The sequence below is a fragment of the Zeugodacus cucurbitae genome, chromosome 6, assembly GCF_028554725.1.
Source record: "Zeugodacus cucurbitae isolate PBARC_wt_2022May chromosome 6, idZeuCucr1.2, whole genome shotgun sequence".
Lineage (NCBI taxonomy): Eukaryota > Metazoa > Arthropoda > Insecta > Diptera > Tephritidae > Zeugodacus > Zeugodacus cucurbitae.
In genome coordinates this window covers 45,703,287-45,730,610 of record NC_071671.1, presented here as the reverse complement: position 1 = coordinate 45,730,610, position 27,324 = coordinate 45,703,287, and the positions used below count along the sequence as shown (strand labels likewise).

The following is a 27,324-nucleotide window of genomic DNA, read 5'->3' as shown; positions in this document are numbered from 1 at the left end:
AAATTCCAACAAAAACCAATTCAATTTCTGATTCAAATATCAAACTAATAATATCATAATTCATGACATCACAATTCTACCAGAATTTTTTATCGGTTTAAATTCTGTGTCCGACAACTATCAGATTCCACAACAACCTTGATAGTTTTGTTCATTCGAAACTATTTTTGTATTGTAATTCTTACTTACTCTAAATATATTCTTTTAGCGGACAGATAAGATAAATATGTATATAATATTTCCATATGCTTCTATTTAGTACTTAAATACTTTATTCACATTATCTACATCCATTCTTACTATATAGTATAAACGCGTGTTTTCATCATTTTTATATTCCACATGAATGTAAGCAATTATTCCTCATCAACTTCATCATTCCTTTGTAGCCATGCGGATGTGGTGCACCTCAATTTCCCCGCATCAAAGCTAAGTCAAGTTCAGCACTTGTGTGTTAATTATACTTCACAATTCACCATTGATAGCCGCCACTCACTGGGCATTGCATTGCACTTTATGACTAAGGAGGAAGGTACACGTAGCGTGTGAGTGACAAATGTCAAGAAAAAATAAAAATAATAAAAAGTAAAAGATCGCAGGGGAAAACAAAATCAGCTGACAAGTAATGTTATATGGGTAGCCAGTCGACAGGCTTTAGCTTACTGCTTGTTAAATAGCAACAGAAAATGTCTACGCCAGCAAAAGGTTACGTTAGTATTTGTTGTTTATGTTTGTTTAGTTATATGTATATGGTTATTACATTGCTAATAATTTGTGCTATTATATCAGACGAACGTTAATTGTTTAGAGCATTAATTTTTATAATTAATTATAATTGTATAAGGCACGTATTTATATTTGTATGTGCATAAATATGTATCTATATAGATTATAATAATAGTGCCTATACCAGTATAGCTGTATATATACTTTGTAAAAAAAAAATTAAATTAACTTTTTTAGTTTCTTAATTTCTTTCTTATATAGTATATTTCAATCAAGTTTTCCGGATTTCGCCCCATACAAACACATTATATAGATTTGGTCAGGTTATTAGGCAGATCTCTGCAGAAATAGCTGACTTGAAGAGTTTTTAATTATTGTATTTTATTTATATATGTATGTTATATATTTATTTATATTATTTCAATTTTTATTTTATTTAATATATTTGTTTGATTTGTTATCTAAGACATTGCTTAAAAGAGCACATATAAAAGCATTCTACTTGACTTCAGACATACTTAAGTGCATATGTACAAACAAATATATATATATATTTATCTACATATATACATACACTCAACGATCTCCTTTAATAGAAAGGTATATTTCATTATTACTTGTCTACTGCACGTGTTTTGTAAAGTTGTCCCAACATAAAAAGTTTCCACCTTCCCAATGAAAATACAAGTTTTCTGATTCTGACCCCCTGCTGCACCGCTTCTCCAACAAACATATGTATTTCTATTTGGATATTTATGTACATATTCTTACATAGATTTGCTCAACCAGCTGTGCTCAGTTTGCTCCACCGTGTGGTTTTCTTCTCAACTCTCTTACCCCAGTTTTTCTCTCTCTCTCTTTCTCCAACTTTTTGTTATACAGCAGACAGCTGATTTTCACTCTCAATTTATGAGACCAGTATTGACATAACAGAAGCTACAATTTCCATAAATGGGAAAAGGAGTGAATATGTATAATATGTAAAAATAAATATTAAAATAATAAAAATAAATCGAATTTCAGAAAAAAACCAATTATACTCAAATATATAATATTAATTTTCTTACTGAAATCTAGCTCTACCACAAAGCAACGAGCTTTAAATAATCGCTTCTTTGGTGGAACTCTTTCTTCGACTTAAAGATTAAAAATATCTAAAAATTTTACGAATTCGAATCGAAACATTTTTTTTTTTAATTTGTTATCATATTTAATATAGTTTATAATTATATAATATAGATTTAAATTTTTTCATTTTTTACCAAATTTATTGTTTTAAATCCATTTTTCACAACACTACCAATTTTCCATAAATACATATGTATGTCTCTGGCAACATTGTATGCGGTCTCAACATTTCTAATTTTATGAACTCGCAAGCGCGCTCACTCTCACCTTTTTTGTATTTGCTCCACTCTCATTCTGTCACTCTCTTCCTCTATCTCTCTCTTCCAAAAGTGTGAGCGCATTCAAAGGCAATCATATGTTTATATTGCCTTTGCCTTACTTTGTTTTGTTTGTTTGTATTTGCTTTGGTGCTTAAGCGCTAAGGGGAATCGCATGCGTTGCTGATAACGTTACTCAAACCTGATTAAATGCGGTTGTTGTCACAGTTTGCTCTCATTTTGTGTGTTTACCTTTTACTTTTTAACTTTTTTGCTTTTGCTTTTATTAAGTGTTAATTTATTTGTTATTGTTTTTGTTTTTGTTTGTTTTACGCTTTGTATATACTTTGATAGCAGTATACAGGTCAAGATACTAGGAAAATGCTAAAAAAAGAGATAAACAAAGAACAACAACGTGAACTATAAAAATTGTGTTACGTACATGTTTATAATGTTGACATGGTGACTGTAAACAAATGTATAAATGTTGCTGGCGTTGTTTGAATATACATTTAAAGCAACAATGTTGCTGTGCTTATTAATTATGTTGCTAAGATGAGTTGTGGAGCAACATTTGCATTTGTATAGATATAGAGATGTTATTAAATATAAATTTTGGTTTGAATGTTGAGAGTATTTCTAAAAATGTTTCGAAAAATATCTGTTATAAATATTTTCTGTATTCTTATATTTTTTAGTAGAGAAAAAAAAATATTTTTTTTTAATTCCTCATTTAAACTTGTCATCGCATTCAATTATTTTTCGTTTTATTTCACATTTAATTGTTGAATTTATCATTATTTGCTTTAAAATTCAGTTGATTTATTTGTTACGAGAGCGCATTGACCTTTTGACTGCTTGTGTTACTTAAGCTGCTCAATTACATACTTTTGTTGATTAATTGACAAATGTATGTACATACTTACATGCGTATGTATTTATTAAGTGTATACAGTTACGGCACTTAAAAAAAATGCGCATAAATATTTAATCATACAAGAGTAGCTTGGTTAATCTTCGAGTTACGTTTATATGAATTTAAACAAAACCAAGGCAAACACTCGAGTAATATAAGATGTAGAATGTCGGCACCGAAAGTTGTTGAAAAACTGTCAAATGTCTAGGAAAAATACATTTTTTTCATTATCAATCAATTGGTAAATATAATATTTTTTAGACTCTAAAGTGTAAAAAAACTTTATTTTTCGAAAATCACGGACTGACCTATCACCTATTTCGCTAAAAACATTTTAAATTAGTATATTTTTGTTTTTATTTTGTTTTTATTTTTTGGGTATTTTTTTTTTTTTGTTATCTTTTACTTTTTTTACATAACTAAATATTTAATTTCCTTTTTTATTGAAGTAAATAATTCTTTTTTTTTTATAGAATAAAATAATTTTCGCATCTCAAAATATCCAAAGTTAAATAATCTATTTTTTCTACTTAATTCATATTTTCATAAAACAATTATTTCGGATTATCATTTTTTTTGTATTTTTTTGTAAAAAAAAAATTATATTCCATACAAATTCTCAAAAAATAATCCCTATCTCTCTATAAATAATATAACCTTAACATATCACCTGCCAAAACTGCACACAGTTCAGTCTAAATAAATTTCAACAAGCGTGTATATGTGTGTAAACATGTAAAAAAAATAAATCATTAATTTCCTTATTTACCTTTTCAAGTCATAAACGTCTGCATTATTTGTTGTGTTTCTTAAACTTCCTTGAATTTATGTATGCGCACTGCACACAACTGGGGGCAAGCTGCGCTGCATATAGAAATGCATGCGCGTATTTACATATAGCAGATATATCTATTTATGTACGTACTTTCACTGTCTCTCGCTGAATGTTTATGTATCCGAAATTCCAGGCAATTTTGCGAAAATCAATATTTTTGCCATCGCTCAGACTGCTTTCATTGCGAATTGGCGAATTGGGTCAGCCCCCCTCAGTAGCAAGTAAGGCGCACAGTTGTTGTATCCACACACACACACATGTGTAGAGATATTCTAATGTGCATTTGTATGTTCATATATGAAGGCTTTGTGCACTTATTAAAACTTTATTGTGTAACTCATAGTTGCAACTAGTTCACTAGGTCACCCACATCTTTGACTACAACAACTCGAAATTATGAAAAACTGAGTTGCATGTATACTGTAATCTGACCTGTTGAAATGTTGCATAATATACACATATAGTTATTTATTTTGTGTATGTAAATATGTAAAATATGTACATGTATATGTTATTCTCTTCATACAGAAAATTCTTTATTACCAAAATATTGGTTTTCTGTGGGAACAATTAAAAAACTAAATAGGATTATGATCTTCACGAAAGTATATATGTAAATATATCGGTGCAATTATGGGTGAACAATTATCATCTAATTTGTTGCTGAATTCATACAAAATGTTAGAATTTTATAATGACCACTTCTACCTTTCAGACCCTTTTAGAAACCTCAATATTGTATTCTTCACTAATAGATCTCAGCCACTGTTTCGACTGACATAACTTTTTATACAGGTACAAAACGATGTTAAAGCTCGTTGGATTTGCGATTGAACTTCACGAAATACTATTTTGTGGTTCGCGTTAGCAGTAAATGAGTAACATATGCTTAGCCGTGATGACCTTAACTATGCAGATAACTTTTTGTTTCTTGTTATATATTTCTTGAATTTCTATATCCAAAAATCATTTTAATTAAGCTTTGAAGTCCGATGGTATTCCCCTCCTAAATGGCTACTTTGAACGATTTATTTAGAGTCTGACATTTTTTTTTAAATGAAAAAACTTTAAAAAATCTATATTCCCTACACATACATACATCCATGTATTCACATTTCCATAAGCTTTTGAAACCTTGTTGAGAATAAATAAAGGACGTAAATAGAATGTGAGAAATATATTAGAAGAACTGTAATTAGAATTGTTGTTTTGAATTTTCATTCGGTTTAATGAATTGAAGTTTCACATACATATGTATGTATGTATCGACAGTATCCTAGAACATATCATAGGAGGTAGAGATAACAGAGAGAAATTGATTGTGAATAGTAGTAGTCGATTCAGCAAATTCTAAAAGCTCAATTTTGGACATACCGATTTTTCGAAATCGAACACAAGCTATAATAATTTTTTCTTCAATATTTCTTTATTTATTGGATCTGATTGTTTATTGCCTAACAATAAAACTTAAAAACTTGACAAGCTCAAGGATGTGGTTGAGCTGTTGATGGAACATTGCTCTTTATGTAGAAGGCTAGTAAATCTCTTATTTTTAAGTGCGTTTGATAACAGGAATATACCAAAGCATTCGCTACTGTCACAATGAAATGAAACAATAGTTGAATATTGGTTTTGGTCTCCTTAAAGATTAATAACTTACGAACTTCTTGCAAAATATTTCATTGGTAAAGAACATCGAAGTTTCGGGAAGTAGTAAAAGAAATTCCTTTTTCCTCACTTGGAAAAAAATGTCTTCAGAGAAATGGAGATCGGAAGAAGCATTGCCTAGGAAGGCAATACTTTTAAATATTTTCAGAATCCCCAAAATGATTAGAAACTTTATTAAACTGCTTTAACACAATTTCAAAATACATTTTTTCAAAAAACAAAATAAGGGGACTGAGGGTTCTATTTTATGTTATAGTGTTCTATTAAAATTCCAAATTGCATATTTAAATACGATATATATATATAACTATGCATATAAGAACGTATTTCCACCCACTGCTATTATGCGCTTACAATAAATTTCAATCAAACGTCGTTCGTCCATCAAGTGAGGAAAAAATTTAGACAATAAATTGTCCGTGTTCGGTGGTCATTATGCGCCGCTGATGACCTACTTACGAGTATGCTGTGCCATTTTACTTTGTCGCTCGTACGTTAACTATAAATTGACCTAATTTTCGTGTGACACACTAACAAATAGTATGTGCGCTGAAATACATATGTTGCTCTTACATATCCGCAAGTGTATCCGCATCCGTATCCTACGGCCTCCAAATGAATTGTAACTATATTGTTCATACATATGTATATATATATATGAAGGGATGTGCGTATGTATGTTGTAGCTTGTATGGATCAAGCTTTCATATTGCGGAAATTGCATTGCATTGTGTGGTTGTTGTTGTTACATATTTCCATTTACCTATTGTTGTAATGACCTCGTTATGGCTTGCTTATACAATATATGTATACATGTTTATATATGTATATATGGGTGTGTATGTAACGGGTTGTAATAAGTGAAAGTGATAAAGCAACTACAAGAAAAACAAGCATAAATTGCACTAGTTGTTCTACTTTTATGCTTTTCACAACAACCGCCCACCCTCTTATCTCTTATCCACCCGTAATGGGTGGTATATGTGCATAAAAGTAGAGCAAATAATGCATTTGTTGCTATGTGAGCCTCTTACAACTTGCTTGTGTAGGCTTGTGTCTGTATGTACATATGTATATTGCTTTCACAACTCAACAAAGTCCTTGTACTTGACAAAATACTCACAGTGATTGCCTGCAGAGGCTTTCACATGCGCCCACAGCATGACATCGTTGCATGCAACATACTTTGTATATATGTATGTGTGTCTCAACATATTTGGCAACTGTTGCTATGCCACAGATTTTGTTATTTATGTCATTACTATGTATATGTCTACATATACATATCTATTTATGTACACATATGTACTCGCATGCCTTTGAATTTGCATTATATGCAGTTGGACCCTGACCCAGTTTATGCTTGAACATCAAATCACTACACTCTACCTACATATGCATCCATACACCTATGTGAATTCTTATGTCTACATGTACTTATGTATATGTACATATTTACAGTTTTCCTTGCGCCTCATAGTTCTCCACTTTAATTTGCATTGGCGAGGTCACTTACGCAAAAATTACACCCTCTCATTTCCACCACCCACCTCAAGTCAACCCATCAGGTTATGAAGACACTTCAACCAACAAGTCAAATATAATGCGCTGATAGGTACTTGTCAATTATTAAGTACATGCTTTATATTTGCTTTTTAAAAGCTAAATTATCACTGATGGAGGCACACAAAAGCAAGCAATGCTGCCAATTTGTAAAATATTCGTGGGAAATTCAGATATTTTAGGTTATGATACACATGAGACATGATAAGATGTATCCGCTATTAGCATAAAATATACATACAAGCCACATTTTGTGGTAATTATTGTTTTTAATTATGATAGAATTCGTTTTTCGAAAATCACTATTTATTTGTCAAAATTTTGACGTTTGACGTGACGTTTTACCTTTTTAAACACTATCTCCAACTATAAATTTCGTTGTTTCGAATTAACTTCGTCTGCGAAATGGCAACTTTGCCCAATATACTTGAAATTGGTCCAAACAACCGAAGCCAGATCGTATACTTTATTCAAAAACTCTTATTTTCGAAAAATTACAATCGACATTTCTGTAAAGAAATATATTTAAAAAAAAAACAAAATCCCGCTTTCAAGAGGGTGTCTTATCCTTATTTAATCTTAATTAGTACCAAAACTTTGTTCTACCATAAAAAAATTAAATATGACAATTTGAATGAGAATAATAAAATCTGAAACTTCAATTATATAGGATAAACATAAGATCGGAAAATTTATGAGTCAGCATTTATTCTCCTGAATGCCAATAAAAGTCCAAAAGGTCTAGCTCTTATATTTATTGTTATTTAGGACCAGCTTTGTGAATTTTTAACTTTTATTATCCATATGTTAATCTCTAACCAGTCTAGGGAGAAGGATTTAGAGTAAGACTACGAGCTTTCGATGCTCAGTAAAAATTGCCTTTCGTGGATTAAAAAGTAGAAAATATATTCTTAATATTTTAGAACAGCTTTAAGCTAAAGTTTAAATAAACTCGTAGATTCCTTAAAATTTTTAAGTTATCTTTATCGCTTTTATTATAATTAATTTAAAAAAATACTTTACTTTAGTAATATTAATAAAAAATCAACATCCAATAATCGCGTTATTTATGCTTTCATTGCAGTTCAATCCAATCAGCCAAAATGATACCAACCACAGTCAGTAGTTCCACATCCACCGCTACAGTTAGCGGTGCCACCGGCAATAACCACAGTACAAGTAACAATGGACAGGTGAATATGTTGTTGTCAACGACGCCAACTGCCAATACAGTGTCGTCCACTGCCACCACACCACCTGCTGCCCAATCGCCGTCGGTTTTATTAGGACTAGCCTCCTTAATATTGGAGGGACGCGCTTTAGCCGACGATGAATATCAACCACAAATTATGCGTAGCACTGCCCCAGTCAGTGATACCAGCGGCCTTAGTGGGAGTGGGCATGGTGGACATAGTATCGGCAGTGGCACAGTCAGTAGTGTTGGCAATCATTTACATAATTACAACACCAGCGGTCTGCTTGCCAAGACTTCGTATGGCATTAGTGGGAGTGGTGTTGGCGGCGCTGCTGTCGGCGGAGGACGTCAATCGCCTACATCTCGCCCATCGACATCTCGTGCTGCCGCCGGCTTTGGTGTCGGTGTTGTTGGTAGTGGACATGTGATCAATATAACAACGAATCCATATGCCTTTAACAATAGTGGAGTGAGCGCTGCACACGTACGTGACGCGTCGCCACTCTACATTGATCCGTACAGTGCAAACAGTTCGGGATCTGCATCCTCATCGGCGGAGAGCACACATCAACGTTGGACACAGAAATTGTGCCAGCTGCGACAGGTTTCGCCAGCCGCTAACCTCAGTACGACCTACGAACAACCCGTGGCGGTAGAGGCACGTGAGCCCGAGCTCGTCGCGCTGGCTATCAATGAGTCCGGTGCTAATGAACGCGGAGATTTCGAGATCGTACGTCGCAGTCTACTAAATCGCACAAATTTGAATGCAATGTGCAGCGCGACATCCGTGACAGCAACCGGTGGTAGCAGCGCCGGTGCAGGCAGCGCCAGCTCTTCACCGGGTTCGGGCTCAGATAATTTTCTGCTTTCGCTGCAATCGTTGGCGACAACCTGTCTGCGCAGTGGCAGCCCCTCAATAGAGCCTAATCATAGTGGTATGAGCGCGAATAGTGCTACTGGCACGCCAAATAGCTATCGTTTTGCGACACTCTCCTCCCCACCGCCACCACAGTCAATGTATATTTACCGTGCCACCACACCGACCGCCTCAGCCTCAGCCACAGCACATCGCTTTCTCGAACAACCTGGTTCGGGCAGCAGTTGTGGCAGTGGCGTACAATCGCCACGCCCGCATTGGCCAACGGTTGTGGATAACTTGCATACAAAAGAGCGTTATATGCGACATGCGTCGGCAACAAGCGGCATGAATTTCGGCTCTGGACGCATACCAATCCCGGGCACAGCGGTGAATACAACAACTGCGTCGGTGGCAGTGGCTGCTGCAGCAACAATAAATCACACAACGAAAGTGACGCCGACGACGGCAGCGACAACAACAACAACAGCGTCCAAGCACCCGCAACAGGGACCGCACTGTGATCAATTCCTCAGGAAGATGGGCCTGGCGAAGGGGGAGGCCGCTGAAGCTGAGGATCATTTCTGTGATATGTCATACGTAAATATAACTGTAAGTGGCAACTCTATTACAATAGATGGCAATATGTTTTTCAATGAACACATAAATTTTTATTCTTCAGTGCTCCCGCTGGCGAGCGTACTGCCATAAAATGGAGGCGATTATCGGACGTGGCGAACCGGTTTGCATAGAAGTTTACCTAGGACCGGTGAACCATAAAATGCTACTCGAACAATGGATCATTACACAAAAAGAAAAGTAAGTAATTGAAATACCTCCAAACTGTATATGCTGTCCTTGTTTCACAAATCCCATATACGTATCATTCCCTTCTAACCTATCATTATTTTCGATACACATTTCTCTATTGCAATCCACTATAATAAAATTTAATAATTTTCATTTTTTAAACATTTTTAATTTTCGAATTGGGTGGCAAGGTAATAACGCATATTTTATAAATATTTTCTAAAGAAACGTTAATTTCATATACATTTTTCTCCTTCCTACTTAACATTTAATTAAAATCTAAAACATATCTGAAGTTTTGAAATAACATTTTTCTTATTTTCTATATAAAAATATTATTTAAATTGTGTTGGCAACTATATAAAATATTTTTGAAAAATGTGTGCTACAATATCTTGATTTATTAACCTAAAAAAAATAATGAGACTATCCACATTAGAAGCCTTTCAAATGAGAACCCCATTTTATATTAAAAGTACTAAATGTCACAATTTCTCATTTTCTCCCCCACAACTAGAGTTCCACCGCCCACCATGACGCTACCGTCACTCTGCAGTGCAATACGCAGCCAATTGTATTTTTCCCAAATCAGTGCCTGGTGTGATCTGATCAAGAAATCGGATAAAACTATATATGACACGGGTCGTATAATTTTTCACACACCCACAGGAGCTGCTGGTGATCTGGCCACACCGGTGGGCAGCGCCAACAACGCTGGCAGCAACATCACACCGGGCACATCGCCGAATTCACATACGCTTAATAATCAGCTCAATAATGCGCTGTCGGTGAATCGACGACCACGCCTTAATATATTCTACCGCATCAAGTCATTCGACTCCACTGCCTGCTTTAATTCAAAACCGAATGTACACAATTTTCCGAATGTCAATGTTTCGGAGAATTGTAGCATATCGGTTTGTCTCAAGAGTCTTCCACGCATCAACGGCGGCATACCGAAAATCGGTACACTTATGTTGTCCACACCGGGGACAACAATGGCAACACCAACACCAACAACAACGACAACAGCTACAACTGCCGTATCAACAACAATGCCAGTAATGGCAACAACCAAAGCAACAGCAACTAAAACTAAAACAACAAAAACAGCTGCGGCGTCCACAACAGCCACAATAGGTTGTGACATGTCCAACTCAAAGCCACGTGTGGCAGCTATAGCCGAGGCAACGCAATGGCTTGCAACACCAAATGGCAGCGGCAATATCAATAGCGCTGAACTAACCTCATTTCGCAATGGCAACAGCTGTGCTGCTGGTGTAAAATCGGAGGAGACGCCACGCAGCAGTCGTCCGAGTAGATGTGTCATCGCTACGGCTGCACCGACTTCAGCAACGAGCTCTGCCAGCATAAATTTACATTCAAACAGCAGCTCCAACAACTCAATGTGTAACGCTACAGCCGTCTCGAACGGTACCAGTTGTGGCAGCGGCAGCTCCAAGCCCCGAAACGACTGTGATGACCCACAGGACAGCAACATGCAATGCAGCCGCGCCAACTGTGCACCGCCACACAAATGTGTATTTTTCATTGACGAGGATGAGCTACTGCCAGTCGATGAGGCTGACGGCGAGGCGTACTGCGATGAGGATGATAACACTAGCGATGCCGCGAACAGCACTGGCGATAGCATAACCAACACAAGCGGTTTCTGCGCAGGCGCCAATATGTCGCATCGTGAGAAGCAGCTGATGAAGTACCGCAAGCGAATGTTGAAACGCGACAAGAAGCATCATCATCATCATCAACGCAAGCCGCTATCCAACAGCGTGGATGCAACGTGCGAACAGGAAGCCACACACGAGGTACAACGTGCACAAGTAGAAGAGCACGATGAAGCGAACTGCTGCCAGCCGATGGAGGAGGGCGATGAGGACGATGCTGCCGTGCATTGCAGCAACACAATGACAACGTTGCTCTCGCGCACCAGCACGCGCATCGAAATGATCTCGACGGGCACACAGACACCCCTGAGTTGTTGTCGTCAATGTGGCTGCGAGAAGACGCTCGTCTGCATGCGTTGCAATAGTGGCAGCATGCGCGAAGAGCCAGCCATAAATGAACCCACCGAACCGGATGTTGACGATATGGACGACTCGACAGCGTCCAGCCTTAGCAGCAGCGAAATCATACACACGCCACGCAACAAGGCCGAATTGCTGTTGCAAGCCATACAGCGCACGCCCAAAGTGGCCGCCGCCAAGCACAAGAAGGAGCAACCGCGCAAACTGTGCGGTGGCAAATTACAGAACAACAATCACCTCAGCGGTGTCAGCACGACGCATGTCAATGTGGGCGCCAAGAGCAGTGGCAGTAGCTTGCATGAGAATCCACTGGCTGGTTGTCAAGTTTGCAAGCGGCAGAAGACACAGCATAACTTCGGCACTAGCAATGGTGAAGAAGCAACTGCCAGCACAAATGAGCATTTAGCTGATGAAGCTGAGAATGCAGATATTGGCGATGACACCGATGACGATGGTGGGAAGCAGCTTGAAGATATCAAATTCGTTGCGGAAAGCGCCGAGGATATTCAACTGCCGGTGACGCCACTAACAGCGTTGCCAACGCACACACAAATTATGGAAGAGGTATGTATACATACTTGGTTTCTCCATCAAAATGTGTTTATGTATATTGTTAACTTTTATATGCGCGTTTTGCAGGAATCCTTTTTGTCATCCACCAAACTGACTCCACAAATCGACCGTTGCACGCTCTCCAGCGCCACAAACGCTGCACGTTATCCACCACTGACGAGAGGCGATCATGCCTGTGGTGATCAGAACGTCGAGTGCAGCGATCGCAGTGAGAATCGCACGCCACCGGCCATCACTAACATAATGGATGACGAACGCTTCGATGAATCACAGTTTAAAACACCCACTACCACAGCGACTTGCGGCGCTAATTCACCACAGCTGCAGACGCAACAGCGCCAGCAGGGCACACACAAGGCATTTCAGCATAAGCAGACACCTAAACCCAATCTCCTGCAATTGCACTGCAATTATCACAGCAATGTGAATGCTAGCAGCAATCAGGCGGTTGGCGCTGCCGGCGATGGTTTTGCTGTCGTGCGCGCCAACAACAATGATGTGGTCACAGCAAACAAGCCGCACAAGCAGCCGCAACCACATAATGCGCTACTCCTGCGCAAAGGACTACCCAAAGTGAACCTCACACCAATCTTCTGCAATCCGATGCCATCGCCCACCGGCGCCAGCCTCACAAGCAGCCACTCATCGCCAATACCCATTCATGGTGCTACAAATGATATTACATTTTGCTTTGAGCCGACAATGCTGCATCGCAGCGGCAATCAGTTGCAGTTGCATCATCAGCTTATGCATTCCAGCAGCGGAAATGTTAGTGCCTCACCACTCACCACCGAAGTCAATAATATACCTGTACAAAAGTCATACTCGGCACCCACGCTACCCAATTCGCCGTCACTGTCGCCGCGTTTCGCCAAACAGGCGGCGATCTATAAGCGGCGCTCACGTCATTTATCCGATCGCTCGGATCGTTCGTCGCTCGGTTCGGATGAGCAATTCTCCGATGAGGATTTGGAAAGTGCTGGCATGTATAGCCCAGCTACATCACCGCTGAAACAGAGCGCACGCGTCGCGGCTGCTTTTGGTCGCCAACCGTTGTTGGGCAATCTGGAAGAGTCGCTGTTGCAAAAGCGCCTAATGCCCAAGGTGGAAGTGATGGGTTTTACGGTATTGTTGGGCGCATCGGGTGGCTTCTGTCCCACACAGCTGACAATACCGGCCGCTTCATATTTCTACGAACTGCGTGGCGAGTCGCTGAGTACGCCTTATGTGGTGAGTTGTTGAATTGAGGGGAATTTGATCAAGCCGCATGTGGGAAGGAAGGGAATGAATATGCAAAAAGTAGCTAAACAACGATTTTTTCTGATTTTTCTAATATTCCAATGTCGTTTTATAAAAAAAAATATTGAAATCCGAAATTTTATTAACTCATCTCACCCTCTATTCCAGTGCGAAATACGTCTGCCACGTAAGGGTTACTCGGTACCACGCGCTGGCAATGTACAAGCCACTCTGCTGAATCCGATGGGCACAGTGGTGCGTATGTTCGTGATACCGTACGATATGCGCGACATGCCGCCACTGCATCAAACCTTCATCAGACAACGTATATTGGCCGAGGCCAGTACGCATGAAGCGACGACGCAGAATGTACAGAGCAGCAGCACGTCGACGAAAATGGAGCAGCAACCATACACAAACGGCTATGGCGGCGGCAGTGGACGCGGTGCTGGTGGTGATGATAATTTGAACATAAACAACAACAACAGCGAGTGCTATCAAAATAATAATAGGAATAATAACGGTAATAACAACAATAATGCCAAAAACAAATATCGCCTCTCACCAAGCGGCGGCCTGCACGGCGAAAGCAATCTCGGACACTTCATATCAGCAGAGAATATGAAACGCCTACGTTATTCCATACATTTAAGGTAAGTGAAACTATTAAATTATGAAATAGAACACAACAACAAAATTTTATTGCAAAATTTGGAAAACAAAACTTATTAAAAAGAATTGGAAATTTTGTAAAAAAAACTCAAAAATTTTATAAAAATCTGAATACACTTTTGGTTCTGTTTGTCGACCGACAATTCACAGCGCTTGTTGTTAACCAGTCAGTCTCTCCCACACTTCTTCTATATATATTCTCTACCACACATTGCAGATTCCAAACGTCGCGCTCGGGTCGCCTCTCACTGCACACCGATATACGCTTGTTGATCTCACGCCGCACCGATTGTGATACGGCAGCGGCACATGCTAAGGGCGTTTTGGAGGCGCCCAATGATCTCGTCACCGACACCGTTATGCCAACAAATCCCAAATATAGCGCACGGCAAGACCAAAGCAGCTCCACCAGTAATAGTAACGGCAACGGCAGTGGCAGCGGCAGTAGCAATTTGAATGTCATCGCCACAACGGTTGGCGCAACAAATAGTACAACAGTAACAACTAACAACCATAACGGTAGCGGCAGCAATAAGATTTAGTAGTTGGTGCGAGCGGTGCGCACACAAACGCATCATTATTTTGTATTATTTTGGAAACAGTTGCGTTTACGTTTGCAACACTGGCACTGCAGTTATAATTAGTGGGCGGGTAAAAAAAAAAAAAAAAACAAAAACAAAAACAAAAAGGAAGTGATGGAAGTGATGGAAGTGGACACCTGATGTGAATAATGGGCGCAGAAGTCAGCCAATAGCTATAACAACAACAGCCACTCTTGCGGCCTTTGCTGACAACAACAACAACAACAATAGCAATATTAATTATGATAATTACAAAAACAATATTCTAGAATTTCACACTTTATTTTCGATGTTAACCATTTAATTTAGTGTGTGCCACTGCGTCCACGCCACTTTTTTCATTCGTTTTCCATCTAAATATTTGTCATCTCTCACCTCAAACTTACGTCCCCACAAACACATTGAACACTTTTAATCACCCCCATTAGCGTTACAATCGAACACAAGCGTCCACCATCCACCCAACCCTCCTCTAAGTACACGTGCATACAACTCACACATGCTCATCTCACTAAATACCTTATGTACAATTCGATACAAAACAAATTGTGTAATTTTATTTATTTTAGAAATATTACTTAAATATACATACGATATATATATAGATATAGATATCTATCTATTTTTTTAATATCATAAACATACATTATACGAGATATACATATTATATATATTTTTTAATTGAAAAACAATACAAATTGAAATGAAATTTGCAAATTTAATTACAACAAAAACAAATTGATTTTTAAAAACTATTGAAATGGCAGAAGAAGCCACTGCTTCCGCTGGTGTGGTGACAGTGGCCAATGGAGTTGCAGGCAAGTGGCTGAACTAGTGGGGATTTTGTTGTTGCGTTGTGTGTATTTGTGTCAGTGTATTGGAAGGTGGACCAAAAAACTCTGGCAGTAATTTAAGATGAAAAGTGTTTGTTGGCGGCTTGAGCAGTGCTCATACCAAATTGATTTTTTTTTTTCAAAAAACATAAACAAATTATTTTTAAAAGTTGGAATCTTTATCTCAAAAGCATTGGCAACTCTTTGTGCCAATTTTTCTTAAAATATTTGAAAAGTTATTAAATTTTTGTGACGCGTTTATATATATTTATTTCATCTTTTGTTTTTGAAATTTAACAACGATTCCATATTTTCATGTTTTTGCTATTGAAAAATTCAGTAATTATTAATTACAATTATTCAAATTTTAAACTTCGAAAATCCCTGCTCATACAGTTTATTATTCTCTTTAGCTACCCATTTTTGATTGTTATCTTCGTTCGCTTCCCTTCGTATAGAATATTATTGATAACTGTTATTAAAAAAAAAAAAAAATCAAATTAATTTTGAATTTTCGTTGAAATGTGAATATATGTATGCAAACGCTAATATCGATCCATTTTGTATGTACGTTTGTATGTGTGTGAATGTGTTAAGTTTTTCATTTACTTATTGGCCGAACAATTATGTAAGGTTTGAGCTTAAATGATGGAATACGAGAGTTTTATTATTTTAACAAAAATATTACTTTTCCCTTTTTTATAATTATAATTATTTTAAAAATATTTTTCTTATTAAAATGATGAAATAATTAATTAAAAAAATAAATAAATATATATTTATTTATTAAATATATTTCCAACACCACAAAGAGTCAATTAAATAAAAGGCGAAATAAAATACAATAAATTCATTTAAAATTCAGAAAAAGCGAAAATCCAAAAATGCATTTGTAACAGTTTAATTTTTTTTCTAAATTTAAAATGAAAAACAAAAAAAAATAATAACATTAAAATTAAATGGCAAAAATTAATATTCAATAAATGATAATACATAATAAAATATTTCAATATGAAAAATATATTAAAAATTAATAATTAGAAAAAAATAAAAATTAAAAGAAAAATTTAATTTGCGATGCTCAATTTACATAAAATATTGGTGAAATTAATTTAAAAGATTACGATATTTTGTTTTTGTTTGTATAACAACTTAATTTTTTAAATGCCTTTAATTAAATTCGTTTATTTCTTAATTATATTATTAATTTTAGTAAAAAAAAAATGTGTTCATAGTAAAGTAATGCAATTTACAAAAATTAATTTTTTAAATAATTTGTTCAGCGCATCAACATTAATTGTGTTGTGTTATATCACTAATTTATTTGAAATTATTACGCTGATCATGTGCCTTCAGTGAAGCTTTTTCATTTTTATTGCTTTTTTTTGGTTAAATTTAGATATTTCATTTAAAAAAATATACAAATTGATTTTTTTAATTAAAAATACATTAGCTTTTTAGATTTGAAATACAAAAAATAACAAATTTATTCTCACTAATTTTGCTAATATTGTATTTTCTTGAAGCAAAATTATAATTTAATTTAGCTGGTTTATTATATTGTGTGCTCGTAAACTAATTTTTCAATACAAATTAAATTAATTTTTGTTTTCATTAAAAAATCAATGGAAGTAAATATTAACAAAAAGTTACATGTTAAATGTTTGATTAATTATGAATATTTTTAGTTTTTATTTTATTTCAGTAAACAAAATTAATTTTAAATATTTACGAAGACTTTTATTTATTAATTTAAATAATACTCGTAATGATGTTCAAATTGCAAAAGTAAAATAATTGAAAGGAATACGCATTAAAACTTTGAATGGAATTACACGGACATTTTTGAGTTTAAGGTTATGCCGACAAAGATTTCTCTTCATTTAAAATATATTAAAAAAAACCAATTATTATTCGATTTAAATATATTTTGACAACTTATATATATTTTATTTTTTGATTTCAGCTTTTGATGAAAAATAATTTTCCAAGAGTGATAAAAACAAAACATTTTGAAACGAGAATTGAGTAAAAAATTATTAGCAAAGGAAACTTGAATCAAATTTTTCATCAATTTTGTATTGTTTTTTTTCCTTATCTGAAAAAAAAGAGTTTAATTGCGATCATCTGTAGATTATTTTGCTATACAAATAGCATAGTAATTATATAAAATACATTTCAAAAAGAAGAAATAATCAAAAATTAAAAAAAAAATTAATAATAATAATTTGATAAATAAAAAGTAAATATTATAACTAAAAATTCATAAAAATTAAACAAAATTTGAGAAGAGGATATCGAAATAAAAATCGTTTGGTATAAACCAATGGATACATACAATATATTTGGTGAATAATTGATGAATTCAACTTTGAGGTTTGAAATTTTTTAAGTTCCAACGTTATTAAAACAAAGCAATTTTTCTAAATATTGAAATAAAAATTCATAAAAATTAAACAAAATTTGAGAAGAGGATATCGAAATAAAAATCGTTTGGTATAAACCAATGGATACATACAATATATTTGGTGAATAATTGATGAATTCAACTTTGAGGTTTGAAATTTTTTAAGTTCCAACGTTATTAAAACAAAGCAATTTTTCTAAATATTGAAATAAAAATTCATAAAAATTAAACAAAATTTGAGAAGAGGATATCGAAATAAAAATCGTTTGGTATAAACCAATGGATACATACAATATATTTGGTGAATAATTGATGAATTCAACTTTGAGGTTTGAAATTTTTTAAGTTCCAACGTTATTAAAACAAAGCAATTTTTCTAAATATTGAAATAAAAAGCGATGTCTACAAAAATTAATATTTTTAATTTATTTTGTGGCGATCATTAAAAACAACATTTTTGTGGTAATAAATAGTAATGTAATTACAGTAAAATAAACTGAATTATAAAACTATATATTTTAAATTAATTATACGCCGCGAAAATTAAAAAAAAGAATTTTGAAAAAAAAAAACATAATATATAAATATTATATAATTCGAAATATATTCTTACGATTGTTGCATATTGCGTTTAATGGTTGGGAAAAAAATTCAATCCGTTTGTAGTTTAAGAAAATTACAATTTTTGCTTCGATATTTCAATTTAGAAAAATTTAAAATTTTCACCACTTTAAAATTTTTTAGAAATTTGATTGATGCCCCAAATGAATTTGGATTAACGCTAATTTAAAAAAAAAAACCGTTCTATCTTGATTCGGCCATAAACATTGAATTCGTTGATTAAAAAAAAAAAAATATTAAATAAAAAAACTGTTAGAATAATAGACCGAAAAAAAATATTTAAATTTAGGTTATAACAGTTTACTTTTGTATGCCCATTTGTAGAATACATTTATGCAATCAATTTTCTTATTTAAAAACTTATTTTTTCAATAATTTTTAATAATTTTCCCAAAAAAAATTTTCATTTTTAAATAGTTTTTTTTTAATAAAATATTTTTTTTATATTATTATTTCTATTTTTCCTTTTTCATTATTATAAAATAACATTTTAATATTTTAATTTTACAATTGCTCTCAATCTCAACAATTATTATATTTTATTAAATAATTATTATATTACATTAATTTTTTTTATTTAAATTTCCGTACAAATAAATATTATTTATTATAATTTTTTATGCAATTTAATGCCGTTTACTGTGTGCGAGTGTGTGTGTGTTTGAGTGTAAGCATTTCTGTGATACGATATGAGCGTATTGCATTTACAATATTCGAAGATTCGATAAAGCAAGTGATTTTTATGTATAAAAATAAGAAAAAAAAACAAATAATTATAATATTTAATAAACTAATAAGTGATTAACAAATGAATTAAATAATAATTATGCGTACAATAATTAGATTGCAATATTTTAGTGTGTCTGATTTAATAATAATGAAAATAATTTCATGATTCCCCCCAATTATACTTCCACATGTTGCATACACTTATTAAATATTAATTAATTATTAGTTAACAATGGAAATATGCATACATACATATGTATATAACTGCATATGATCAATCAAGTGTTCTTTACAAATATACAATTTTATTTAATTAATAATTATGCTCTAATTAATAAAATTTAATGCATTACAAATAACAAATTGTGTTTATGCTATCAAATGTGTATATATGTATATGCATACATATATATTCATTTTTTATTTATTTTAAATGCGCAATATAACCACTAACACACACATACATATTGTTGTTTATATGTAAATATGTGTGTGTGTGTTTATATCATATATTTGTAGTTTATAGCAATGAATTCTAGTAACTAGCAATGAGATCTTATTAATTTTTGTGACATATCCCCGCCGCCTTTTGAGAATCGTTAAACAATAAATAATTTTATAAAAAATATAAATTTCAATACATATGTACATACATACATATGTGGAAATGATGTAGGGGTAATAGTAGTAGGGTTTGGCGGTGTTGTTGTAGTTTTTGTTTTTAACTCATGTGCTGAATTTAACACAACAAACATGTTGTGTATGTAGATGTTAATGGAAAATTAAAAAATATAATTATTTTTACTAAAATAAAGTTTTGAAGTTAGAGCATTGATGTTTTTAACTTGTGTAGAAAAATGGCAATAAAAGTTATGAAATCTTTCATGTTTTTTATAATAATGAGAATTTAAAAATAATTTAATTTAATTTATTAGTTCACCTTTTCAATTCATTAAAAATTAATTTTCATCGTTTTTTGTTCAAAGTTTTTATTTAAAAAAAATTTAGTTGAATATTTTTAAAATTATTCGAAATGAAAACTAACAGTAAAAGTTTATACAAAAATGTCATAAACCTTTTAAACTCTTTAAAAATGAATTTTCATAATTTTTTTAGTTATTTATTTAAAGTGTTTGAAATACAAATTTTAGTTAATATTTTTTTTAGAAATTTTTAAGTTTATTCTTAAAATGAAAACTAGCAGTAAAATATTTACTATAACAACAAATTTGGTATTATAAAGTAAAAATGTAGTAATGACTTCGACCTTTTTTATTATATTTTCAAATTTTTTTCTGAATTGAATATTAGTAACTTTAATTTATCAAAATAAATAAGACATATTCATGAAAAATCAATAATTTGGACGTTTTTATCAATAAATAAATATAAAATCTTAAATACTAAATATTTAAAGAATATTAAATATAATTTTTTTACGTTTTTACGGTATTATGATTTTAATTAATATAAAAATATGGAACCAAATATTTCGAATTATTTTAACTACTCGCTGATTGGAAAACTTGATTTTTATAATATATCTGAAGATTCAAGATTTTTTATTACATTTGCGACTTTAAAAAGTTTCTAATAATATTTTTATAAAACTAGAAAACATTATGTTATTATTATTAATTTCTTGTAAAATTTTTTTACCATAATTATATATTTTTATGTTTAAAATTAAAAAAAAATGAAAAATATTTTGTTTGACAAAATTTTGTTAATTAACTGTCAAATAACATTTTGTTATTAAAAATTTTAAAATAATTTCAGAAAAAAATTGAAGTTCTGCTTTATAGTTAAAAAAAATATTTTGATAATAATTAATCTGAAACTATCGTTAGATTACTTTATTAATTTTTTTTTTTCAAATAATAACATAAAAAGTAATTTTTTAGAATTTAATGAATTACTACAAACTTTACTATGTAATAAAAAAATATTACAACAATTCTCATACAGTTTTAAGTAATTTGTTTCATTTGAGTAATTTTCTATAAAAATTTTAATGATTTTTTAATTTATATTTTTAATTTTAAAATATTCAATTTCCAATTTTTTATTTTAATTTTGAATTTAAAAATTTTTAAAGCACTTCTCTATGTGGAAAGTGCAGAATATACTCTAATTGTAGTGCGTTGCAGTTAAAACGAATGTCTTTGCAGAAAGCATATATGAAATTTAATTCTAAAACAAAAGTAGTGATTACAGTTTGTCTTAAATACATAAATATGTGTGATAAATTACATAATGAAGTAAAGTTAAAAAAATTTAATGAGTAAAAGTGAAAATATGAATTTAATGTCTAATTGTAAGTAAGTATGCTGCAAGTAAAAAATAAATAAAAAGCAAAAACAATTATAAACAATAAAGAGTAGTAGGTTTATGTTATGAAAAATTAATATTTAGAAAAAAAGAAAAGAAGATTATACTTGTACAATATTTTGGTAATAATTAAATGGAAGCATACATTTAACAAACTGAAATGGCCATATTATATATACAAACATATATAAATATATATATAATTTAACAACAACAACACTAAACAAACATACATACACATGCAAAAGAAAGTAGTGATAGCGCCTGCTGGTGGCAGGGGGTCAGAACGATTAGTGAAAATTGTTACAACGCTTAAGTTTAATGGAAATGTAGCGAGTTAAATACGTATATTTTAAAGTTAAAACACTAACACTTGCAACACTAGCAATTTATTTAAATGTACGTTAAGTACTACAGTTTAATAGAAAACTTATTTTATATTACACTTGGAAAGTTCGGGAAATATTAAAAAAAATGAAGCGAGGTATACATATGTACATGTTCAAATGCAAGCAATAGCGGTAGTTTTTGAAAATTATAAACAAAATAAAAGAAAAATAACAAAAAATTTAAAATAATACAAATGTATGGAAAACTGTCAGTTTAATAAGATCAGCCAGCTACTGTAGTGAGTTAAATAGCAAACAACAACTAATGTTAACTATTATCAATAATGAGTATATAAATAAATAGCAGCTAACATACATACAAACATATATACATTTGTGTGTGTGTGTGCGCATATATTTAAGTATAAAACAATAATAAATGCAAACAAAGTGGTCACACAACACAACAAACATATTATAAGTAATATATACATAAAGAATCATACTACATAGTACATAAACACACACACACACAAGAAAATAAAGGTTACAGAGGAAAATAATTTATTTTAGAAAACAATTGAGTATCCAAAATAATGCGGGTGCGCGCAGAAAATATAAAATACACACAAAAAGTATAGCAAACCCGTTGACATAAGTAAAAGAGAATACTTATCTATGCAGTAATCAATAAAATCAAAATGATTGTTAAAAAATAAACGACAGTTTTTTATTAAATATTGGATAAAAAAAATTAAATTTTAAAGAGGCGGGAAATATTTTGGGTAAGTAATAAATAAAATGAATTTTAAAATAAGTTTAAAAAATACAATACTAATTTACACATAAATACACAAATAAACACGTCTTGTTAGTTTTTGCACAATTTGCGCCCTAAAGTATGCAACGTGCAACCAGTGAGCCACATTTACGCAGTCGGCGTCGAAAAAATATTACACTTTTCCCACATGTGGAATTCCATCAGGTAGACAGGAGCATGCAGCAAGTGGCTGCCGCCCCAAAAAAAAAATTCATGCAACTTCTTTGAGCTGCGCGCATTCACAATAGCGCTAGGCGAAAATTGTTTTTAAACATAACAGTTGCGCATGATCATGTCGGGATTAATAAAGTAAAAACGTGCTTTTAACAAACATAATAAAACGAAACAAAAATAACAAAAAATAAATAGAATATTAAAATGTTTAACATAATATCATACACTTTACCATTGTGAATGGTTGCACTAAAAAGAAGTTGCTGTCACTGACATTTCCACACATGTGTTATTGTTTTGATTCGAACCAGAAAAATATTTAAAGAGATATTTTAACAATTAAATTGTGAAAGAAAATCGCCACAAATAGCACACAGATGGCCAGCGATTCATCCGATAGTGAATATCAAGTTGAGGAGTTTGTGAAGCCGAAACGTGTGCGACGTACAGTGAACGACGATACGGCCGACCTGCTGGGCAACTTCGACGATGTGAAGCGACAGGAAATACTCGATGGCACCTATGTAGAAAAGGCGGCAGCAAGTGACTCCAGCGATAGCGAGGAGGATGAGGAGAGTGATGCAGAAAACACAGATAAAGAGGAAACTAAAGAAACAACAGAAAATGGGGAAGCGAACAATGCAGATGCGCCAGCAACAAATGGCGCTGGTGATAGCGCCGATGAGGACACAGATGAAGTAAAAACCAATTTGTCAAAAGAACAGTTGAGCGCATTAATGCGCGGCGCAGCGAAAGCCAATCGTCATGTTCTCTATGTGACAAATCTAAATTTCGAAACGACCAAATACGATTTGGAGTCACACTTCGGCAGCGCTGGCACGGTGAAAGGTGTGCGCATACCAAAGAAACGACGCGGTGGTTTTGCCTTTGTCGAAATGGCTAATCTGGAGGGCTATCAACGTGGTTTTCAATTGCACAATTCTATGCTGCAAGGACGCACGATAAAAGTACAATTCTCGGAGGCGGGCAAAAAGAAGTCTGCAAATAAGAAGAATATATTGAAACAGAAAAATCGGAAATTAGCGGAAATGCGTAACGAGCAGAAGACATTTACGAAGAGCGGTAAATTCTACGATAAAAATCTGAAAAAGGAAAAAGCAAAAGATTTGCTGGCACGTAAACGTTGGCGTAAGCCGGCAAGTGCCAGGGGACCAAAACCGTAATTTTAACATTTGCCATTGTAGTTACAATTATTAATAAAAACTGCTATTTTACTGAAACAAATACGTCGTGAGATTAAATTTCGACAAATTTCGAATTTTTTATGACTTTACAAATGTAACAACAATGTGTACCTACGACTATTTAAGCCAGCGTACAATGTAGAAATTCTTCTTCCCCACACGCAGCAGTGAGAGTCCATTTTTCAGCACATGTATGCCTTGCGAAATAATTTCAGCGATATTTTGCACACGCTTTTGGTTAATGTAAAAGCCACCAGCGGCTATAATGCGCATTGCATCACCTGTTGGAAATCAAATATACACATGTATTATATGAAAATTACACGGATTTGTTGTAATACTGCTTACTTTCACTGTTGAAGCATTTCGCTTTCATTGCCAACTGCAGCATAGACATGCCTGGTTCGGCTAGTATGTCTACCACTTTAGCACCGGCGAATGTCTGTTTCACTTCCTCGTAATTCAGTTCCCCCAACGCTTCCACACTACCTTTATACAATGCCTCTGTTATGCGCTCAGCCTGCTTCAGACCTTTTTCTGCAAAAAAAAAAATAAAATTTAATTTTAACTGTACAAGCAACATAAATAATTCACAGTATTTACCGCCATGCACTAATAGAGTCACATCTTCGGCTAACAAAATTTGCGCTTTACGCTTCTCTGGTTCCTTTTTATGCTCACGCATCAATAGCTCCACCTCCGGCAGCGGTATGAATGTGAAGAGTTTTAATAGTTTTTCCACCTCAGAATCCGGCATGCGCACAAAGAACTGGTAGAGTGCAAATGCAGAGGTCTTCTCCTCGTCCAGCCACACAGCATTTCCAGCAGATTTACCAAATTTATCACCTTCTTCGTTGGTTACCAACGGCAGTGTCATGCCAAAGACTGGCTTTTTAACCACACGACTTATTAGCTCATGACCTGTCATCAGATTACCCATCTGATCGGAGCCGCCCATTTGGAATCGGCAATCGTAGGCACGACATAAATGCAACCAATCGTAGGCTTGGAAGATTTGATAAGTGAACTCTGTGAAACTCATGCCACCCTCCGACTCCAAGCGCGTTTGTACAGATGAGCGCGATAACATGGAGCCCATACGGAAATGACGACCCATATTGGCTATGAAGTCGATGAGATTTATATTGGCATACCAGTCGGCGTTGTTGACGACACTTTAATAAAGCATAATGAAATAGTAAAATTAAACTTATTTAGAAGTAATAGTAACAACTTACCGTAATTCAGGCAGTTTATGCTTATATTTTTTGTCATCCCACAGACAGTCTTGATGATTTTTGAATATACGCTCCAATTGACTTTTAATGCCCTTCAAATTTGTTTCGATTTCTGTTTCACCCATTTGATTGCGTTCCGTTTTGCGTCCACTAGGGTCGCCTATCAAGCCGGTCGCGCCACCAACCTAAAATATCAAAAAAATATTAATAAAATGTATATTTCTTTAATCAAAATATAATAAAAGCCTCACACCAGTGCAATGGGATTGTGACCAGCACGTTGGCAATGCAGCAAACCCATTATCACCAACAAATTGCCAACATGTAAACTATTAGCAGTTGGATCAAAGCCGGCGTATATCGTTTGTGCACCGCTTGTGAAGAGCGCTTTCATCTGTTCGCTTTATAAAGAGATGATAAAAATTGTAATATATATACAATTTATTAAATTTACAAAAATATATTTACTTGGCGGTATCGGGAAAAATGTCTTGAAAGAACCCACGTCCTTTAAGTGCTAGCAGATTTTTGTACGTAATACCACGTTTAGTGAACACATTCTGTAGTTGCGTTAGCAATACTCTTTGTCGGCGTATCATTTTAAGCTTATTAAGTATTCAAATTTTCTAATAAATAATAATTTTATTATATAAAATCGCTTTTAATCTGTAAAATTTGTTCGAGCGATGAAATGTTGAATAAGGTTAGTTTACAAACAGCTGATTTTATTTTGGGAACAGTTCTACGAATTGTTTTTTCAAAACAGATAAGTTATAAAAGAAAAATTTTGATTAATATTATTTAAATTTTATAAATTTATTTTATTTGTTGTTATATTGAGATATAATATAATCCACAAATAAAATATTGCTAAATTTAGACCGGTTTTGAAGCTAAGTTTAGATGAACTTCCTTTTTTTTGCCCAGAAACCGGTTTTAAAATCCCTTCTATTATATCCTTAATTTGTTGAAATTTATGTTTCCATAGACATTAAGTAACGGAAGATCCAAGAAACGATTACTCTTTCTATTGTGCAACGGTGGTCCGCTAGGTTTAAGAAAGAATCTAGGCTTACGAATTTAACTAAATGACAGTGGTTAACTGGAAATCGGCCGGTCGTCAACGATGTCACCTGTATGCAAAAAGACGCCACAGAGAAAAATACAGACACAAATTGCACTCCGGGCAATCACAGGATACATTTTAATGTCACCTGACTGAAGGCTACTTATACAATGAGGCCATCATGCTACTTATCAAGGAGCATAATGAACTGCTCACCAAGCTCTTTATACTAGGGTGCTTCCTCCGAAATCTCCTTGTAGTAATCTACTGGAAGCAGAATCGATTCGCATATTACCAACATCGAACAAGACGCCCACTAGACTTCGGACGCAGACAGTTTCAAACGTGCCTTAAACATTGGGTTTATTAACATCTTCCTTGACTCCTTCCCAGTGAATGGCGTTCTTGGTGTGAAACGATAGTCTAAAAAACCCGAGTCATCTTAAACCACTCTCCCTATGGTCGGACCCAGTCGATCGTTTCTTGGGACATAGGACAGTGCATTTA

General features: G+C 33.6%; 3 protein-coding genes across 8 annotated transcripts in view; 2 read left to right on the top strand and 1 right to left on the bottom strand.

Annotated features, from left to right (window-relative positions):
* The window catches only part of Fam214a_5 (Protein FAM214A), a 134,063-nt gene extending 118,277 nt beyond the window's left edge, over positions 1–15,786 (top strand). For 5 of the 6 annotated variants that reach the window (XM_054234496.1, XM_054234495.1, XM_054234494.1 and 2 more), the window contains 6 exons: positions 8,178–9,756; positions 9,827–9,963; positions 10,472–12,563; positions 12,639–13,802; positions 13,980–14,464; positions 14,701–15,786. In XM_054234496.1, the coding sequence (XP_054090471.1) occupies positions 8,197–9,756; positions 9,827–9,963; positions 10,472–12,563; positions 12,639–13,802; positions 13,980–14,464; positions 14,701–15,025 (5,763 nt within the window). In that variant the 5' untranslated portion in view covers positions 8,178–8,196 and the 3' untranslated portion in view covers positions 15,026–15,786. Of the gene's footprint in view, positions 1–8,177; positions 9,757–9,826; positions 9,964–10,471; positions 12,564–12,638; positions 13,872–13,979; positions 14,465–14,700 lie in introns of those variants that run through there. The other variant, XR_008471950.1, reaches the window with a different exon arrangement.
* A 7,765-nt stretch (positions 15,787–23,551) lies between these two features.
* LOC105209852 (uncharacterized) lies at positions 23,552–24,555 on the top strand. Its single transcript, XM_011180494.3, has one exon. It carries the CDS (start codon positions 23,686–23,688, stop codon positions 24,490–24,492), a length of 807 nt encoding a protein of 268 aa, XP_011178796.1. The 5' UTR covers positions 23,552–23,685; the 3' UTR covers positions 24,493–24,555.
* Positions 24,497–26,468, bottom strand: LOC105209851 (tyrosine--tRNA ligase, mitochondrial). The gene is made up of 6 exons (XM_011180492.3): positions 26,220–26,468; positions 26,005–26,152; positions 25,752–25,936; positions 25,117–25,688; positions 24,862–25,050; positions 24,497–24,794 (listed from the first exon to the last, which is right to left on the bottom strand). The coding sequence occupies exons 1-6, from the start codon at positions 26,348–26,350 to the stop codon at positions 24,631–24,633; spliced, it is 1,389 nt and encodes a 462-aa protein (XP_011178794.1). The 5' UTR covers positions 26,351–26,468; the 3' UTR covers positions 24,497–24,630.
* Positions 26,469–27,324: the final 856 nt, after the last annotated feature.

Coding starts and splice junctions, on each gene's coding strand:
- LOC105209852 (XM_011180494.3), top strand. CDS start 23,686: ATGGCCAGCGATTCATCCGATAGTGAATATCAAGTTGAGGAGTTTGTG.
- LOC105209851 (XM_011180492.3), bottom strand. CDS start 26,350: ATGATACGCCGACAAAGAGTATTGCTAACGCAACTACAGAATGTGTTC. Junction 26,153..26,219: donor ATTTTTCCCGATACCGCCAA/GTAAATATATTT, acceptor CTCTTTATAAAG/CGAACAGATGAAAGCGCTCT. Junction 25,051..25,116: donor GACTCTATTAGTGCATGGCG/GTAAATACTGTG, acceptor TTTTTTTTGCAG/AAAAAGGTCTGAAGCAGGCT.